We start from the raw sequence: 21,101 nt of genomic DNA on the forward strand, positions 1-21,101 counted from the left end.
AAACCATCACTGATGGTGGAAACTTTACACTAGACTTCAGGCAACGTGGATCCTGTGCCTCTCCTGTCTTCCTCCAGACTCTGGGACCTCGATTTCCAAAGGAAATGCAAAATTTGCATGGTTGGGTGATGGTTTGGGGTGCCATGTCATCTGCTGGTGTCGGTCCACTTTGTTTCCTGAGATCCAGGGTCAACGCAGCCGTCTACCAGCAACTTTTAGAGCACTTCATGCTTCCTGCTGCTGACCTGCTCTATGGAGATGGAGATTTCAAGTTCCAACAGGACTTCATGGCGCCTGCACACAGCGCAAAATCTACCCGTGCCTGGTTTACGGACCATGGTATTTCTGTTCTAAATTGGCCCGCCAACTCCCCTGACCTTAGCCCCATAGAAAATCTGTGGGGTATTGTGAAAAGGAAGATGCAGAATGCCAGACCCAAAAACGCAGAAGAGTTAAAGGCCACTATCAGAGCAACCTAGGCTCTCATAACACCTGAGCAGTGCCAGAAACTCATCGACTCCATGCCACGCCGCATTAACGCAGTAATTGAGGCAAAAGGAGCTCCAACCAAGTATTGAGTATTGTACATGCTCATATTTTTCATTTTCATACTTTTCAGTTGGCCAACATTTCTAAAAATCCCTTTTTTGTATTAGCCTTAAGTAATATTCTAATTTTGTGACACACGGAATTTTGGATTTTCATTTGTTGCCACTTCAAATCATCAAAATTAAATGAAATAAACATTTGAATGCATCAGTCTGTGTGCAATGAATAAATATAATGTACAAGTTACACCTTTTGAATGCAATTACTGAAATAAATCAAGTTTTTCAAAATATTCTAATTTACTGGCTTTTACCTGTATATATATAATGAACAGGCAAATTGGGAACAGGTGGGTGCCATGATTGGGTATAAAAGTAGATTCCATGAAATGCTCAGTCATTCACAAACAAGGATGGGGCGAGGGTCACCACTTTGTCAACAAATGCGTGAGCAAATTGTTAAACAGTTTAAGAAAAACCTTTCTCAACCAGCTATTGCAAGGAATTTAGGGATTTCACCATCTACGCTCCGTAATATCATCAAAAGATTCAGATAATCTGGAGAAATCACTGCATGTAAGCCGCTAAACCCGTGACCTTCGATCCCTCAGGCTGTACTGCATCAACAAGCGACATCAATGTGTAAAGGATATCACCACACGGGCTCAGGAACACTTCAGAAACCCACTGTCAGTAACTGCAGCTGGTCGATACATCTGTAAATGCAAGTTAAAAATCTCCTATGCAAGGCGAAAACCGTTTATCAACAACACCCAGAAACGCCATCGGCTTCGCTGGGCCTGAGCTCATCTAAGATGGACTGATACAAAGTGGAAAAGTGTTTTGTGGTCTGACGAGTCCACATTTCAATTTGATTTTGGAAATTGTGGACGTCGTGTCCTCTGGACCAAAGAGGAAAAGAACCATCCGGATTGTTATAGGCGCAAAGTTGAAAAGCCAGCATGTGTGATGGTATGGGGGTGTATTAGTGCCCAAGACATGGGTAACTTACACATCTGTGAAGGCGCCATTAATGCTGAAAGGTACATACAGGTTTTGGAGCAACATATGTTGCCATCCAAGCAATGTTACCATGGACGCCCCTGCTTATTTCAGCAAGACAATGCCAAGCCACGTGTTACATCAACGTGGCTTCATAGTAAAAGAGTGCGGGTACTAGACTGGCCTGCCTGTAGTCCAGACCTGTCTCCCATTGAAAATGTGTGGCGCATTATGAAGCCTAAAATAGCACAACGGAGACCCCCGGACTGTTGAACAACTTAAGCTGTACATCAAGCAAGAATGGGAAAGAATTCCACCTGAGAAGCTTCAAAAATGTGTCTCCTCAGTTCCCAAACGTTTACTGAGTGTTGTTAAAAGGAAAGGCCATGTAACACAGTGGTGAACATGCCCTTTCCCAACTACTTTGGCACGTGTTGCAGCCATGAAATTCTAAGTTAATTATTATTTGCAAAAAAAAAAAAAGTTTATGAGTTTGAACATCAAATATGTTGTCTTTGTAGTGCATTCAATGACATATTGTCATGATCTGTGGTTGGATCATGTTTTGTTTAGTTATGTTCTGTTAGTTTTGGACTCCTTTTAGTGCCTGTTTGTGCACCTTCTGAGTTTAGTCACCATGGTTACTTATGATTTTCACCTGCCTCTGATGTTTGGGACACACCTGGGTCTAATCAAGAGACTACAATTTTAAGCCTGCCTTTTCCGGTCACTGGTCGTGGCTTCATTGTTTGCTTCATGCAAGCTGTCAGCGTAAAGTTTTGTGCTTTCAAGTCCATGCTAAGTGTTAGCTTCTTTCTTCCCCAGCCTATGCTAAGTCTTAGCTTCCCGTCTTTTAGGCACGCTTGCCTTTTTCTTGTTTTGCCTGTGTTTTTGTAAGTTGGATGACTTATGTTCAATAAATCATTCCTAACTTCACGTCTTGGTCCGGAGCCGTCAGTTTTGCATCTTGGGAGAACAACCGCGCAGCAAGCGTAAACCCACACCTGACAAATATGGCTTGAAAAGGATTTGCAAATCATTGTATTCCGTTTATATTTACATCTAACACCATTTCCCAACTCATATGGAAACGGGGTTTGTGTGTGTGTGTGTGTGTGTGTGTGTGTGTGTGTGTGTGCGTTTCTTTAAATTCAACATGGATACAGGATTTGTCATCAGGAATATCTTTAAATTCCACATGGATACAGGATTTGTCATCAGGAATATCTTTAAATTCCACATGGATACAGGATTTGTCATCAGGAATATCTTTAAATTCCACATGGATACAGGATTTGTCATCAGGAATATCTTTGAATTCAACATGGATACAGGATTTGTCATAAGGAATATCTTTAAATTCAACATGGATACAGGATTTGTCATCAGGAATATCTTTAAATTCAACATTAATACAGGATTTGTCATCAGGAATATCTTTAAATTCAACATGGATACAGGATTTGTCATCAGGAATATCTTTAAATTCAACATTAATACAGGATTTGTCATCAGGAATATCTTTACATTCAACATGGATACAGGATTTGTCATCAGGAATATCTTTAAATTCAACATTAATACAGGATTTGTCATCAGGAATATCTTTAAATTCAACATGGATACAGGATTTGTCATCAGGAATATCTTTAAATTCCACATGGATACAGAATGTGAATGTCTGGACTACTTGATGAGACTCTCCATTACAGCAAAGTCAGCGTTTCAAACAATTCCTGTAAGTATTCCACCTTGTGATAGTGACATCATTCACCTCTTCATTCCTAACAGACGTAACATGCATGCAGCATATTTTGTTCTTCTTTTTTAGAACTTTTTTATTGTTTTAGAGTATTTTCCTCTTCATCGCTAGACGTTGTTGACATGGCCATCTTGGATCTGTGCGGCTACCTGATTGGTGGAATGTGAAGCATGTGACAAAAACGTCACCTCTTGAGACGAATATATTGTTACGCCAAGCAAGAAATAGTCCCCACTTTAAACACTCATTTAAAAAATTGCCTGGATGTCCAGTGGAGAACTTTTTTTTCTCATTGAAAAGCAAAATATCTTTTTTAAGAAGCAACAATGATTTAGTGGCCAGACATGAGAACCACATGACACCAAACACGGCTTCACCTTACGGCCTATTATTACATATTTTGATTGATGTCAGCCATTGTGGTTTTCTTTATTTTATTGTATTTTTGACTTCCTCTTATAACACAGTATCTACTGAAATGTTGAATGTATAAAACATCATTGTTTAGCAAAATGTACCATGTGTATGTTCAATTGTACAGCTTGCTATTCACTTATTTGGAAGCCTTTTTTTCATTTTCTTTGTTTCATGGTTTCAATTCAAATGAAAGTATACCAATGCTAAAATACTTGTCTCAAATGTTAGCTATATGTATTAATGTCCATTTGTGAGAGAGATTCTGTTTCCAGAATGAATGTAAACACATTTACAAGACAAAACAGCTGCATAAGATTTTCGTTTTTTGGTAATTCCTATTTTTATACATTTATGGCTCTAAAAAAAACCCCCCGCCAAAATCACTCTCTAGCCACTTTTTCCTGGTTCACCTTTTGGCCTACTGGCGTTCATATCCAGTTAGGCAGGATGTCTTGCTTGTTTTGTTTATTTCTTGTTTTATCCTTTTTTATTAATTTATTACATTTTAGTATTTTAGATGATATATTCTGCAGTTCTATTTAAGGTATATTTTACTATTATATTGTATTCATCCTTCTATGTTACCATGTTAAAGGCCTACTGAAAGCCACTACTACCGACCACGCAGTCTGATAGTTTATACATCAATGATGAAATCTTAACATTGCAACACATGCCAATACGGCCGGGTTAACTTATAAAGTGCAATTTTAAATTTCCTGCGAAATATCCTGCTGAAAACGTCTCGGTATGGGACAGCATGGTGGCCAGCTATTAAGTCGTCTGTTTACATCGCAAAATTCCACAGTATTCTGGACATCTGTGTTTGTGAATGTTTTACAATTTGTTTAATGAACAATGGAGACAGCAAAGAAGAAAGCTGTAGGTGGGAAGCGGTGTATTAGCGGCCGACTGCAGCAACACAAACACGTAGCGGCTACGTTGTAGCCGGTGTTTCATTGTTTACATTCCCGAACGATGACAGTCAAGCTTTACCATTGGCTTGTGGAGAACTGGGACAACAGAGACTCTTACCAGGAGGACTTTGAGTTGGATACACATTGGCCTGTGGAGAACTAGGACAACAGAGACTCTTACCAGGAGGACCTTGAGTTGGATACACATTGGCCTGTGGAGAACTGGGACAACAGAGACTCTTACCAGGAGGACTTTGAGTTGGATACACATTGGCCTGTGGAGAACTAGGACAACAGAGACTCTTACCAGGAGGACCTTGAGTTTGATACACATTGGCCTGTGGAGAACTGGGACAACAGAGACTCTTACCAGGAGGACTTTGAGTTGGAGACACATTGGCCTGTGGAGAACTGGGACAACAGAGACCCTTACCAGGAGGACTTTGAGTTGGAGAGACATTGGCCTGTGGAGAACTGGGACAACAGAGACTCTTACCAGGAGGACTTTGAGTTGGATACACATTGGCCTGTGGAGAACTGGGACAACAGAGACTCTTACCAGGAGGACTTTGAGTTGAATACACATTGGCCTGTGGAGAACTGGGACAACAGAGACTCTTACCAGGAGGACTTTGAGTTGGAGACACATTGGCCTGTGGAGAACTGGGACAATATAGACTCTTACCAGGAGGACTTTGAGTTGGATACACATTGGCCTGTGGAGAACTGGGACAACATAGACTCTTACCAGGAGGACTTTGAGTTGGAGACACATTGGCCTGTGGAGAACTGGGACAACAGAGACTCTTACCAGGAGGACTTTGAGTTGAATACACATTGGCCTGTGGAGAACTGGGACAACAGAGACTCTTACCAGGAGGACTTTGAGTTGGAGACACATTGGCCTGTGGAGAACTGGGACAATATAGACTCTTACCAGGAGGACTTTGAGTTGGATACACATTGGCCTGTGGAGAACTGGGACAACATAGACTCTTACCAGGAGGACTTTGAGTTGGAGACACATTGGCCTGTGGAGAACTGGGACAACATAGACTCTTACCAGGAGGACTTTGAGTTGGAGACACATTGGCCTGTGGAGAACTGGGACAACAGAGACACTTACCAGGAGGACTTTGAGTTGGAGACACATTGGCCTGTGGAGAACTGGGACAACAGAGACTCTTACCAGGAGGACTTTGAGTTGGATACACATTGGCCTGTGGAGAACTGGGACAACAGAGACTCTTACCAGGAGGACTTTGAGTTGGAGACACATTGGCCTGTGGAGAACTGGGACAACAGAGACTCTTACCAGGAGGACTTTGAGTTGGAGACACATTGGCCTGTGGAGAACTGGGACAACAGAGACTCTTACCAGGAGGACTTTGAGTTGGAGACACATTGGCCTGTGGAGAACTGGGACAACAGAGACTCTTACCAGGAGGACTTTGAGTTGGAGACACATTGGCCTGTGGAGAACTTGGACAACATAGACTCTTACCAGGAGGACTTTGAGTTGGAGACACATTGGCCTGTGGAGAACTGGGACAACAGAGACCCTTACCAGGAGGACTTTGAGTTGGAGAGACATTGGCCTGTGGAGAACTGGGACAACAGAGACTCTTACCAGGAGGACTTTGAGTTGGATACACATTGGCCTGTGGAGAACTGGGACAACAGAGACTCTTACCAGGAGGACTTTGAGTTGAATACACATTGGCCTGTGGAGAACTGGGACAACAGAGACTCTTACCAGGAGGACTTTGAGTTGGAGACACATTGGCCTGTGGAGAACTGGGACAACATAGACTCTTACCAGGAGGACTTTGAGTTGGATACACATTGGCCTGTGGAGAACTGGGACAACATAGACTCTTACCAGGAGGACTTTGAGTTGGAGACACATTGGCCTGTGGAGAACTGGGACAACATAGACTCTTACCAGGAGGACTTTGAGTTGGAGACACATTGGCCTGTGGAGAACTGGGACAACAGAGACTCTTACCAGGAGGACTTTGAGTTGAATACACATTGGCCTGTGGAGAACTGGGACAACAGAGACTCTTACCAGGAGGACTTTGAGTTGGAGACACATTGGCCTGTGGAGAATTGGGACAACAGAGACTCTTACCAGGAGGACTTTGAGTTGGAGACACATTGGCCTGTGGAGAACTGGGACAACAGAGACTCTTACCAGGAGGACTTTGAGTTGGATACACATTGGCCTGTGGAGAACTGGGACAACAGAGACTCTTACCAGGAGGACTTTGAGTTGGAGACACATTGGCCTGTGGAGAACTGGGACAACAGAGACTCTTACCAGGAGGACTTTGAGTTGGAGACACATTGGCCTGTGGAGAACTGGGACAACATAGACTCTTACCAGGAGGACTTTGAGTTGGATACACATTGGCCTGTGGAGAACTGGGACAACATAGACTCTTACCAGGAGGACTTTGAGTTGGAGACACATTGGCCTGTGGAGAACTGGGACAACAGAGACCCTTACCAGGAGGACTTTGAGTTGGAGACACATTGGCCTGTGGAGAACTGGGACAACAGAGACTCTTACCAGGAGGACTTTGAGTTGGAGACACATTGGCCTGTGGAGAACTGGGACAACATAGACTCTTACCAGGAGGACTTTGAGTTGGATACACATTGGCCTGTGGAGAACTGGGACAACAGAGATTCTTACCAGGAGGACTTTGAGTTGGAGACACATTGGCCTGTGGAGAACTGGGACAACATAGACTCTTACCAGGAGGACTTTGAGTTGGAGACACATTGGCCTGTGGAGAACTGGGACAACATAGACTCTTACCAGGAGGACTTTGAGTTGGAGACACATTGGCCTGTGGAGAACTGGGACAACATAGACTCTTACCAGGAGGACTTTGAGTTGGAGACACATTGGCCTGTGGAGAACTGGGACAACAGAGACCCTTACCAGGAGGACTTTGAGTTGGAGACACATTGGCCTGTGGAGAACTGGGACAACATAGACTCTTACCAGGAGGACTTTGAGTTGGAGACACATTGGCCTGTGGAGAACTGGGACAACAGAGACCCTTACCAGGAGGACTTTGAGTTGGAGACACATTGGCCTGTGGAGAACTGGGACAACAGAGACTCTTACCAGGAGGACTTTGAGTTGGAGACACATTGGCCTGTGGAGAACTGGGACAACATAGACTCTTACCAGGAGGACTTTGAGTTGGATACACATTGGCCTGTGGAGAACTGGGACAACAGAGATTCTTACCAGGAGGACTTTGAGTTGGAGACACATTGGCCTGTGGAGAACTGGGACAACATAGACTCTTACCAGGAGGACTTTGAGTTGGAGACACATTGGCCTGTGGAGAACTGGGACAACAGAGACTCTTACCAGGAGGACTTTGAGTTGGAGACACATTGGCCTGTGGAGAACTGGGACAACATAGACTCTTACCAGGAGGACTTTGAGTTGGATACACATTGGCCTGTGGAGAACTGGGACAACAGAGACTCTTACCAGGAGGACTTTGAGTTGGATACACATTGGCCTGTGGAGAACTGGGACAACATAGACTCTTACCAGGAGGACTTTGAGTTGGAGACACATTGGCCTGTGGAGAACTGGGACAACAGAGACTCTTACCAGGAGGACTTTGAGTTGGAGACACATTGGCCTGTGGAGAACTGGGACAACAGAGACTCTTACCAGGAGGACTTTGAGTTGGATACACATTGGCCTGTGGAGAACTGGGACAACATAGACTCTTACCAGGAGGACTTTGAGTTGGAGACACATTGGCCTGTGGAGAACTGGGACAACATAGACTCTTACCAGGAGGACTTTGAGTTGGAGACACATTGGCCTGTGGAGAACTGGGACAACAGAGACTCTTACCAGGAGGACTTTGAGTTGGAGACACATTGGCCTGCGGACAACTGGGACAACATAGACTCTTACCAGGAGGACTTTGAGTTGCAGACACATTGGCCTGTGGAGAACTGGGACAACAGAGACTCTTACCAGGAGGACTTTGAGTTGGAGACACATTGGCCTGTGGAGAACTGGGACAACAGAGACTCTTACCAGGAGGACTTTGAGTTGGATACACATTGGCCTGTGGAGAACTGGGACAACATAGACTCTTACCAGGAGGACTTTGAGTTGGAGACACATTGGCCTGTGGAGAACTGGGACAACAGAGACTCTTACCAGGAGGACTTTGAGTTGGAGACACATTGGCCTGTAGAGAACTGGGACAACATAGACTCTTACCAGGAGGACTTTGAGTTGGATACACATTGGCCTGTGGAGAACTGGGACAGCATAGACTCTTACCAGGAGGACTTTGAGTTGGAGACACATTGGCCTGTGGAGAACTGGGACAACAGAGACTATTACCAGGAGGACTTTGAGTTGGAGACACATTGGCCTGTGGAGAACTGGGACAACATAGACTCTTACCAGGAGGACTTTGAGTTGGAGACACATTGGCCTGTGGAGAACTGGGACAACAGAGACTCTTACCAGGAGGACTTTGAGTTGGATACACATTGGCCTGTGGAGAACTGGGACAACATAGACTCATACCAGGAGGACTTTGAGTTGGATAAGCGCTACCAAGAGTACGCAGCTGCGGCTTCCAAATATTTGATCGCTTGCCTGTGCGTGCGTGCCGCTATGAGCATGTCACGTACGTAACTTTGGGGAAATACATGTGCTGTATGAACTTTGGGGAGGTGAACGGTACTTTGGGCTGTGGGATTGAGTGTGTTGTGCAGGTGTTTGAGTTGTATTGGCGGGTTATATGGACGGGAGGGGGGAGGTGTTTGTTATGCGGGATTAATTTGTGGCATATTAAATATAAGCCTGGTTGTGTTGTGGCTAATAGAGTATAAATAATTATTGTGTTTATTTACTGTTTTAGTCATTCCCAGCTGAATATCAGGTCCCACCCGCCTCTCACAGCATCTTCCCTATCTGAATCGCTCCCACTGCCCTCTAGTCCTTCACTCTCACTTTCCTCATCTACAAATCTTTCATCCTCGCTCAAATTAATGGGGCAATCGTCGCTTTCTCGGTCCGAATCGCTCACGCTGCTGGTGGCCATGATTGTAAACAATGTGCAGATGTGAGGAGCTCCACAACCTGTGACGTCACGCTACTCGTCTGCTACTTCCGGTACAGGCAAGGCTTTTTTATCAGCGACCAAAAGTTGCGAACTTCATCGTCATTGTTCTCTACTAAATCCTTTCAGCAAAAATATGGCAATATCGCGAAATGATCAAGTATGACAAATAGAATGGACCTGCTATCCCCGTTTAAATAAGAACATTTCATTTCAGTAGGCCTTTAATGTGACACTATGTGCACCTTATGTCTTATGTCTGTACAGCACTTTGGCCAACTGAGCTTGTTTTAAATGTGACATATAAATAAATACACTCAACTCAACTCAACACATCATTGAGTGGCATTTAGTTTGTTTTTACACTGGGGGGGACCAGACAAGCATTTAGTTTTTACACTGGGGGGGACCAGACAAGCATTTTCTTTTTACACTGGGGGGGGGACCAGACAAGCATTTAGTTTTTACACTGGGGGGGACCAGACAAGCTCTGCTTCTTCCACTCATGTTGGACGCTTGATCACTTGAGCAAAAGTTGTGCTTGTAAAGTTTTGACATGTTCCAAATAAATACATTGAAAGTGAACATTAATAATAACATTTTAAAGTAATTTTTGGTTGTATGCCAACTTTGCGGAGCAGCTCTTCACAGCATCACCTCGCTAGTTAGCTTAACGTTAGCATCTTCCATGTTACATCATAACGATGTTGAATAAATGTGTTTGTGTGTCTTACTGTTACACCGCGGTGAGGGAAGTCTTGTCTTGGTTTTTTCTGTCTTGTGATTTACATGTTTTATTTTGAAAAGCAACTCCTCTTGTTTCAGATCACGGGTCCTTCCTCTTGTGTCACCAGTCTGACGTCATTCCGGACCCTTGATTGTTTCCACCTGTTTCCCATTACCCTCATGTTCTTTATAAACCCAAGCCTCCCCTTGTTCTGTGCCAGATTGTCTCGAGCTTTCGTGCCTGTCTTGCGTTCCATGTCCCTGTTCATGTCCATGCCTTGCCTTGTCTCATGTCTACGTCCTTGCTCCCAGAATATCCCACGCTGTAATTTTGAATTAACTTTTTTCCTCCCTCAGAGCGACTTTTGTTATCCTACCTTTTTTTACCGCAGTGGTGAGTTATAATTTTTCCTTAAAGATTTTTTCCTCAAAGTTTGTTGAGTGATTTTTTGTTTACATTGATTAGAGTAGTTAAGTTTTATAGTCTTTATTTTCTTCCTCCTGTTGGAGCGTTTAGAGTTAAAGTTTTTTGATAACAGATACGGTGCTAATTATATCGTCCTTATTTTTGTATTCCCTCCCTTTTGGAGTGATTTTCGGTTTTTCCCTTTTGGAACATTTTGTCGATAGTATTTTTCTATTTCATAGTATTAGAATTTACTCGGCTCTGGAGGCTTAAAGAGTTTTTTCAAAATAAAAGCTTTATTTGGAATCACCTCTCTGCATCTGAGTCCCTTCCTACGTCCAAGCCTGACACTTACAGACGGACTTGTTATTGGCTAACATATATACACATCATTTGTGGTCCATGTTTTTACTTTATTAGTACATTAACCTCCAGTCTTCACACAGTGAGCGTAGAAATGAGTTTAACATTGGGGGGACATCAATTTATATCCCAAAATAATGTTAGGACAAATAAATGATTACACAGTATCAGTATCAGTCTATGTTAAGCATTTTATGTAGCATTCCCATTTTACACTTTTTAGTCAACTCTTGTGAAATATCCACTGTCATGTTACTCTTTACAGTTTATTAATTAGTCAATTAATAAAATATTTACTGAGTCCTGCTGCCGTTTCGCTATTTTTGTGGTGTCATTTTTCTAGCTGTTAAGAGAAGTATTTGATTTTAAATATATAAATAATCCTCCATATTGGCAGCCATAGTGATTCATTTATTCAGCAGAGCATTAAAACTTGGATCTGACAAAAAGTAAACACAAATGTTGTCTTCCTTGCTGATAAAACATGATAGCAACATGCATCTGCTAGCTCATGATCACCCCACTTCTCAGTGTGGCGAGTTGGAGTACTACAAGAAGCACTCTCATACAGTGCTTAAATCTGTATTTTTAGTCTTATTATCAAGGAATAATGAGGTCACACTTATATTAAAACATTAATGCTAAGGTTTCGTCCAGTAGTGGCCCGGTGATGATGATGATGATGATGATGAGGATGAGGATGTATCTGTGCAAGTGAACATTTGGATCCACAAGGGACAACAACCCTTTCCAGACTACACACACACATCAGAAACATAAATGTTAGAAGCCTACAACAATATATGTGAAGAAGACTTTAGGATTAAAAGTGAAGATGTGAGGTGAAATAAGTACAAATGCAGCAATAAAAACAAGCAACTCCACTCACGATGGCTCTAAAGTTCAGTGATGTGTTGCTAACTTCAGCATTTTTCTTCTTTGTTGATGTTTTGCAGTAGTTAACATCCATGATGTAACAATGCTGCTAATCTACCAGAGTCCACATTTTGTTAACCATTTTATTCATTCATACTTTTAGTTGGATAATAATATCAATAAAATGCAATCAAAAAAATGTGTGATTTTATAAGACACAAAAAAAACACATTTAAATAAGATGCCATATCTTTAAACAATGAGAAAATAAAATAAAATAGTAGCTACATATATAATATTCAATACATGCACACAACTTAAAAAGTAACTATAGGACAACATATAAGACTAGAAGATGAGAAGCACTACATACAACATCAAATATACATTCATATTAAACATGCTGTGTTTTTAAACTACATTTAGCACAATCACTCTCTAAGCGTTTTTACATCCCTGCAGCTTCCATGACTGTTACACACTTGTGTTTACGTAACTGCTTCTTAGACCTGAACCTTTTAACACACACAGTGCAACTAAACGGTTTCTCTCCAGTGTGTGTTCTCATGTGTGTGGTCATGACTTGCTTTCTGGAGAAACTCTTCTTACAAACAGAGCAAGTAAAAGGTTTATCACCAGTGTGTGTTCTCATGTGTAACATCATTTCTTTCTTAGTGTAGAATCTTTTAGCACAAGCTGAGCAAGCAAAAGGTTTCTCTCCAGTGTGTGTTCTCATCTGTGAGGTGATGTTAAGCTTTGTGAAGAAACTCTTCTTACAAACAGAGCAACTAAACGGTTTCTCTCAAGTATGTATTCTCATGTGTGTGGTTACGTAATGTTTTGTGGAGAAACTCTTGTTACAAACAGAGCAAGTAAAAGGTTTCTCTCCAGTATGTATTCTCATGTGTCTTGTAACATTACTCTTCAGTCTAAATGATTTCCCACATTCAGAGCAGTCAACGTGTTTGTTGTTAGTGTGATGTCTCGTATCACCTTTAGAGTCATTTTAACTCTCCAAAGGTTTTTGGATGTGGGCACTGTGATCAGAAGCTGAGCAAGCTAAAGGTTTCTCTCCAGTGTGTGTTCTCATGTGTAAGGTCATGTCACACTTTCTGGAGTAACTCTTCTTACAAACAGAGCAAGTAAAAGGTTTCTCTCCAGTATGCATTCTCATGTGTCTTATACAATGACTCTTCTGCCTAACTGATTTCCCACATACAGAGCAGTCAAAGTGTTTGTTGTTAGTGTGATGTCTCGTATCACCTTTAGAGTCATTTTTACTCTCCAAAGATTTTTGGATGTGGTCACTGTGATTAGAAGCTGAGCAAGCAAAAGGGTTCTCTCCAGTGTGTGTTCTCATGTGTGTGATCATGTATTTCTTTCTGGAGAAACTCTTCTTACAAACAGAGCAAGTAAAAGGTTTCTCTCCAGTATGGATTCTCATGTGTGTGGTCACGTAATGTTTTGTGGAGAAACTCTTCTTACAAACAGAGCAAGTAAAAGGTTTCTCTCCAGTATGTATTCTCATGTGTCTTGTAAAATGACTCTTCCGTCTAAATGATTTCCCACATTCAGAGCAGTCAAAGTGTTTGTTGTTAGTGTGATGTCTCGTATCACCTTTAGAGTCATTTTTACTCTCCAAAGGTTTTTGGATGTGGTCACTGTGATCAGAAGAGTGTGACATCATGTGGTCCATGTCTGACAGTGGAGCAAAGATGCTGTCTGGTTCTGACTTGATATCTTCACAATGCTCTCCATCAGCTTCTGTGATGTGTTGACTTACAAGCTCCGCCCCTCTGTTCTCCTCACTTTGACTGTGATGAAGCTGTGAGGACTGAGCTTCATCTTCATCGTTAGCCTCCACCAACCTTTGAAGCTGCTCCCACAGTTCCTCCTCTTCCTCTTTAATGTGTGGGGGCTCCAGCTCCTTCTGTCCCACACTGGAGCTCCACTCCTGCTGCTTGGAGGGAATCTCTTCTTGACTCTCTGCTGACACCCGCTGGACGTCTGCAGAACAAATGAGGTGTTACTGTATTTTACTTTGCAGCTCTTATGCCAACCATCCACATGATGTGAGGTTGGCCTAATCAAATATATGCATAAAAACTATCATATCTAAATCATTTATAGCTCTTATTACACATCTTACTGGAAGTCTTTTATGGTTGTGGACTTTTATTAACCAACAACAGTACAAACATGAAATATGGTGATGATTGAATAATAGTTAATTAGTTACAGGTCTACTGAAAGTCACTACTACCGACCACGCAGTCTGATAGTTTATACATCAATGATGAAATCTCAACATTGCAACACATGCCAATACGGCCGGGTTAACTTATAAAGTGCAATTTTAAATTTCCCGCGAAATATCCTGCTGAAAACGTCTCGGTATGATGACGTTTGCGCGTGACGTCACAGATTGTAGCGGACATTTTGGGACAGCATGGTGGCCAGCTATTAAGTCGTCTGTTTTCATCGCAAAATTCCACAGTATTCTGGACATCTGAGTTGGTGAACCGTTTGCAATTTGTTTAATGAACAATGGAGACAGCAAAGAAGAAAGCTGTAGGTGGGAAGCGGTGTATTAGCGGCCGGCTGCAGCAACACAAACACGTAGCAGCTACGTCGTAGCCGGTGTTTCATTGTTTACATTCCCGAACGATGACAGTCAAGCTTTACCATTGGCTTGTGGAGAACTGGGACAACATAGACTCTTACCAGGAGGACTTTGAGTTGGATACACATTGGCCTGTGGAGAACTGGGACAACATAGACTCTTACCAGGAGGACTTTGAGTTGGATACACATTGGCCTGTGGAGAACTGGGACAACATAGACTCTTACCAGGAGGACTTTGAGTTGGAGACGCGCTACTGTGAGTACGCAGCTGCGGCTTCCAAACATTTGATCGCTTGCCCGTACGTGCGTGCCGCTATGTGCATGTCACGTACGTAACTTTGGGGAAATATATGTGCTGTATGAACCTTGGGGAGGTGAACGGTACTTTGGGCTGTGGGATTGAGTGTGTTGTGCAGGTGTTTGATTTGTATTGGTGGGTTATATGGACGGGAGGGGGGAGGTGTTTGTTATGCGGGATTAATTTGTGGACCAGCAGCACGCACAATCATGTGTGCTTACGGACTGTATCCCTTGCAGACTGTATTGATATATATTGATATATAATGTAGGAACCAGAATATTAATAACAGAAAGAAACAACCCTTTTGTGTGAATGAGTTTAAATGGGGAGGGAGGTTTTTTGGGTTGGTGCACTAATTGTAAGTGTATCTTGTGTTTTTTATGTTGATTTAATAAACATAAAAAAAACGATACCGATAATAAAAAAAACGATACCGATATTTTCCGATATTACATTTTAAAGCATTTATCGGCAGGCTGATATTATCGGACATCTCTAATATATATATACATATATATATACATATATATATATATATATATATATATATATATATATATATATATATATATATATATATATATATATATATATATAATTTAATGTCATCCAGTATTACAGGGTTTCTGTGTAATACTGGATGACATTAAATTATATATATATATATATATATATATATATATATATACATATATATATATATATAATTTAATGTCATCCAGTATTACACAGAAACCCTGCTAAAGCTCTTGAGTTTAAACAAATGTGGACCGATTGATACAAAAACCGACAGTAACAATACCAAGTATAATATCAATATAAGGTCGATACAGTGGTTTGATCGATAATTTGTATTATATATAATTTGTTGATTTTGTTATTGTTTACAAACTCAGGAAATAAGTTTATGGTCACAGGAAGACTTTAAGGGCACAAACCAAATGATTTCATTCAGAGCCATATTTAAATATTACATTGATATTCTAACACCACCATCCTGTGTTTTTGTCTGATTATAATTGCGAACAAAAATTGAATCATTCAATGATCTTGAAACATTTTAAATATCAGTATCCACATTGGTATGACCGATACTGTCCCTGTAACTACTTGGTACTGGATTGATACCTACATTGGTAGTATCAGCCAAAACTAAAGTATCAAACAACAAAACAAGTGATTATTACATTTTAACAAAACAAGTGAATAAGTGATTATTACATTTTAACAAAACAAGTGAATAAGTGATTATTACATTTTAACAAAACAAGTGAATAAGTGATTATTACATTTTAACAGAAGTGTAGATAGAAACATGCTACATTAGAAAGTTCCTAAATAAAAAATATTGTTAATGGAATTATTGAAACATTTCTAGCATGTATTTATGATTTTTACGAGATTTTGATAGAATTTAATACATTCTGAGGCCAGCGTGGCTCGGTTGGTAGGGCGGCCTTGCGAGCAACTCGACGGTTCCAGGTTCGATCCTAGTCACTGCCGTTGTGTCCTTGGGCAAGGTACTTTACCCACCTGCTCCCAGTGCCACCCACACTGGTTTAAATGTAACTTAGATAATGGGTTTCACTATGTAAGTCACTAGAGAAAAGCGTTAAATATATATACTTCACTTCACTTAAAAGGGAACCACACTTTTATTTATTTTGACAATCAACTACACATATATTTTTCTTTTTTATGCATTCTAAATAGTAAATAAATGTGATCCAAAGTCTGCTTACAATATTCTGCCTATAAAGAACTTAAAAACATCCAAACACCTCCATTAAGGTTTCATGTACATGCAGTAGGTATATATGTCATTTAGTAACAGGTGCATTTTTAAAATATGTAATATTTACCTATTTTTGCTCATCCATCCATCCATCCATTTTCTACCCCTTGTCCCTTTATGGGTCGCGGGGGGTGCTGGATTGCTCATTAGCGCATTCATTTCAAAAACGCAACACGAGGTTCGCTTTTTTTTAACAACATCTCTGAATATTACACACTGCTGACTTCATGAGAGCCAACAAACATAATAGAACAGCACTTACTGTACAAGGTCTGCTGTCGCTATGATTCAGACTGATAAAATCTAGTTATATTCCCGTTTAGATGAAAAATTATTCATAATCGTCGCACGGAAAAGGGGGGAGAAGCTAAGCGTCTTTTTGTGTTGTTCGCCATTGCCGGGTCTAAATTGGCTGTCAAATGTTACCAACTTGTCAGAGAACGTCCTCATCCTTCTACTATCCAGGTGAGAGGCACGATTCATGATCTGGAATAATCTTTCACCAGCACCGAGGTGAGGAAGGAGCTCGCCAGTCGGTGATGTCAACATAGACACACAAGCTATAAATAGTTTGTCTGCGTTAGGACTTATAATAACAATATCAGTAATACTTGCTTGCTATTCAAGCCACAAAATGCAAATGGAGTATTATTGGCCCTTTTTGGATGGTTATAGAGGACCTCCCTTTGGCTCTTTTGCAAGTGGACTTTTATTTACATTTATGAGTTACAATGTGATTTTAAAACAATATATATCCACCATCATGTATTTTATAATGATTGTGAACGACAGAAAAAATCCCCCAAAAAGTGCAGTTCCCCTCTAAATTCCAATGATTAGATTTAAGACTTGAAGTGTATGAGCATGAAGTGATGAAGCCTACTTGGATGAGTCTTCTAAGACAAAGTGAACAGTCCAGTTGTGATGGATTGAATGCCCTGAGAATAAAATGATATGTGCTTACTTGGACTGTGATGAAGCTGTGAGGACTCAGGTGCTTTGTCTTCATGCTCTTCAGTCTTCACAGAGACAACAGTCAGTGGAAACTTGCTGACATCATCCTCCTCTTCCTCTTTCCTGTGTGGATCCTCATCTTCCTCTTTCATGTGAGGGGGCTGCTGGACGTCTGTTGGGTAAATAAGTAAATAAGATAAAGAGAGAATAGAAATACAAACCCCGTTTCCATATGAGTTGGGAAATTGTGTTAGATGTAAATATAAACGGAATACAATGATTTGCAAATAATTTTCAACCCATATTCAATTGAATATGCTACAAAGACAACATATTTGACGTTCGAACTGATAAACATTTTTTATTTTTTTGCAAATAATCATTAACTTTAGAATTTGATGGCAGCAACACGTGACAAAGAAGTTGTGAAAGGTGGCAATGAATACTGATAAAGTTGAGGAATGCTCATCAAACACTTATTTGGAACATCCCACAGGTGAACAGGCAAATTGGGAACAGGTGGGTGCCATGATTGGGTATAAAAGTAGATTCCATGAAATGCTCAGTCATTCACAAACAAGGATGGGGCGAGGGTCACCACTTTGTCAACAAATGCGTGAGCAAATTGTTGAACAGTTTAAGAAAAACTTTTCTCAACCAGCTATTGCAAGGAATTTAGGGATTTCACCATCTACGGTCCGTAATATCATCAAAGTGTTCAGAGAATCTGGAGAAATCACTGCACGTAAGCAGCTAAGCCTGTGACCTTCGATCCCTCAGGCTGTACTGCATCAACAAGTGACATCAGTGTGTAAAGGATATCACCACATGGGCTCAGGAACACTTCAGAAACCCACTGTCAGTAACTACAGTTGGTCGCTACATCTGTAAGTGCAAGTTAAAACTCTCCTATGCAAGGCGAAAACCGTTTATCAACAACACCCAGAAACATCGTTGGCTTCGCTGGGCCTGAGCTCATCTAAGATGGACTGATACAAAGTGGAAAAGTGTTCTGTGGTATGACGAGTCCACATTTAAAATTGTTTTTGGAAACTGTGGACGTCGTGTCCTCCAGACCAAAGAGGAAAATAACCATCCGGATTGTTATAGGCGCAAAGTTGAAAAGCCAGCATCTGTGATGGTAGGGGGGTGTATTAGTGCCCAAGACATGGGTAACTTACACATCTGTGAAGGCGCCATTAATGCTGAAAGGTACATACAGGTTTTGGAGCAACATATGTTGCCATCCAAGCAACGTTACCATGGACGCCCCTGCTTATTTCAGCAAGACAATGCCAAGCAACGTGTTATATCAACGTGGCTTCATAGTAAGAGTGCGGGTACTAGACTGGCCTGCCTGTAGTCCAGACCTGTCTCCCATTGAAAATGTGTGGCGCATTATGAAGCCTAAAATAGCACAACGGAGACCCCCGGACTGTTGAACAACTTAAGCTGTACATCAAGCAAGAATAGGAAAGAATTCCACCTGAGAAGCTTAAAAAATGTGTCTCCTCAGTTCCCAAACGTTTACTGAGTGTTGTTAAAAGGAAAAGCCATGTAACACAGTGGTGAACATGCCCTTTCCCATCTACTTTGGCACGTGTTGCAGCCATGAAATTCTAAGTTAATTATTATTTGCACAAAAAAAAAATAAAGTTTATGAGTTTGAACATCAAATATCTTGTCTTTGTAGCATATTCAACTGAATATGGGTTGAAAAAGATTTGCAAATCATTGTATTCCGTTTATATTTACATCTAACACAATTTCCCAACTCATATGGAAACAGGGTTTGTAGTTTTGACTGACACTGTTAACACAATGACATTATTTGTGTTCTTCCGTTAAAAGTGTGTAGCAAAACAACCAATAAAAACACGGGAAATACCTCCTTTTTACCTAAAATGAATTCAAAAGTGGCACAGTGAGAACAAAAACAGACTTGGAAATTTGATGGGGGGCAATTTGAAAAGTTTTTATAAGTACGAGGCAGCATTGATTGAGGCATTCTTAACTTTACACTCACTGATGTGTAAATATTTTATTGTGTATACGGTCTATGACACCTAAACTTTATCTCTAAACTTAACCACAATCTTGTAATGACATAGTCATTACCATCACTTCAATATCATGGAAATAAAAAAATCTAATTCCAAAATCACTTAAATTGTATGTTTTTGTCATCATGCAAAATACTTCTTTGTGGTCATTTTGTTGGCTGGGCCAAAAGGAACTTTTACCAAAACATGTTTTACTATGTGGTGTTTTTATGGGGTATCTCCATCAACAATTCCTCTTTAGGAATTGGAGACCATCTACGACATGCTGAAGGAAAGCCAGTCACCTTTATGCTCTTTTAATTAATTTAAAGCGTTGACTACTTTGGTAACTGAAAATAAATGTTTACTTTCACTTATTGTTGCATGTAAGTCAGAATCAGGAAGTGAAATAATTAGATTTGATTACAGTATAAAATGTTTTTTGGTGAGTGTGTGAGTTTTGTGTAAACATGTTGATGCAGGGGGCAGCACAGTGGAACAGGGGTTAGTGCGTGTGCCTCACAATACAAAGGTCCTGGGCTCGGGATCTTTCTGTGTGGAGTTTGCATGTTCTACCCGTGACTTCTTGGGTTCCCTCCGGGTACTCCGGCTTCCTCCCACCTCCAAAGACATGCACCTGAGGATAGGCCCCTCCCACCTCCAAAGACATACACCTGGGGATAGGCTGATTGGCAACACTAAATGGTCCCTAGTGTGTGAATGTTGTCTGTCTATCTGTGTTGGCCCTGTGATGAGGGGGCAACTTGTCCAGGGTGTACCCCGCCTTCCGCCCGAATGCAACTGAGATAGGCACTAGCACCCCGAACGGGACAAGCAGTAGAAAATGGATGGCCCGATGGATGTTGATACAGGTTTACATCTTCTTGGGGACTGGAACACAGATATGTCCCGAAAGGATGCACCCATTTTTAAAACCTTCACTAAGCTGTGTCACCAACATTGTCTCATTTAGCTCATTAAGCAAACTACCAGGGTGAGTGAGTCCTTTTAAACCTTCATAGACCTCGTTGTTACTTCTGACCAGTCTAAGATCACCACAAGTGGAACTACTGTATGCGGCTTAAGTGATCATTCCATCATTTTCTGTACCCATAAAGAACATAGAACTGAGGCTTATGACCACAAAACAAGTGAAGCTACAATCCTTAAAACCTAGACTAGCAAGGCTATCAATGACAAACTGGCACATTAAGACTCGCCTGGTACTTGCAAGTACA

At 41.1% G+C, this 21,101-nt stretch overlaps 3 protein-coding genes across 3 annotated transcripts in view; all 3 read right to left on the minus strand.

Moving 5' to 3' along the window:
- The window catches only part of LOC140680121 (uncharacterized), a 1,112,395-nt gene that overhangs the window by 290,498 nt on the left and 800,796 nt on the right, over positions 1-21,101 (minus strand). The window lies entirely within an intron of this gene.
- The window catches only part of LOC133570551 (uncharacterized), a 270,169-nt gene that overhangs the window by 243,792 nt on the left and 5,276 nt on the right, over positions 1-21,101 (minus strand). The window lies entirely within an intron of this gene.
- On the minus strand, positions 12,872-17,992 carry LOC140680130 (uncharacterized). Its single transcript, XM_072916497.1, has 2 exons — positions 17,832-17,992; positions 12,872-14,153 (listed from the first exon to the last, which is right to left on the minus strand). The coding sequence occupies exons 1-2, from the start codon at positions 17,971-17,973 to the stop codon at positions 13,153-13,155; spliced, it is 1,143 nt and encodes a 380-aa protein (XP_072772598.1). The 5' UTR covers positions 17,974-17,992; the 3' UTR covers positions 12,872-13,152.

Source organism: Nerophis lumbriciformis, linkage group LG28 (assembly GCF_033978685.3).
Source record: "Nerophis lumbriciformis linkage group LG28, RoL_Nlum_v2.1, whole genome shotgun sequence".
Classification (NCBI taxonomy): Eukaryota; Metazoa; Chordata; class Actinopteri; order Syngnathiformes; family Syngnathidae; genus Nerophis; species Nerophis lumbriciformis.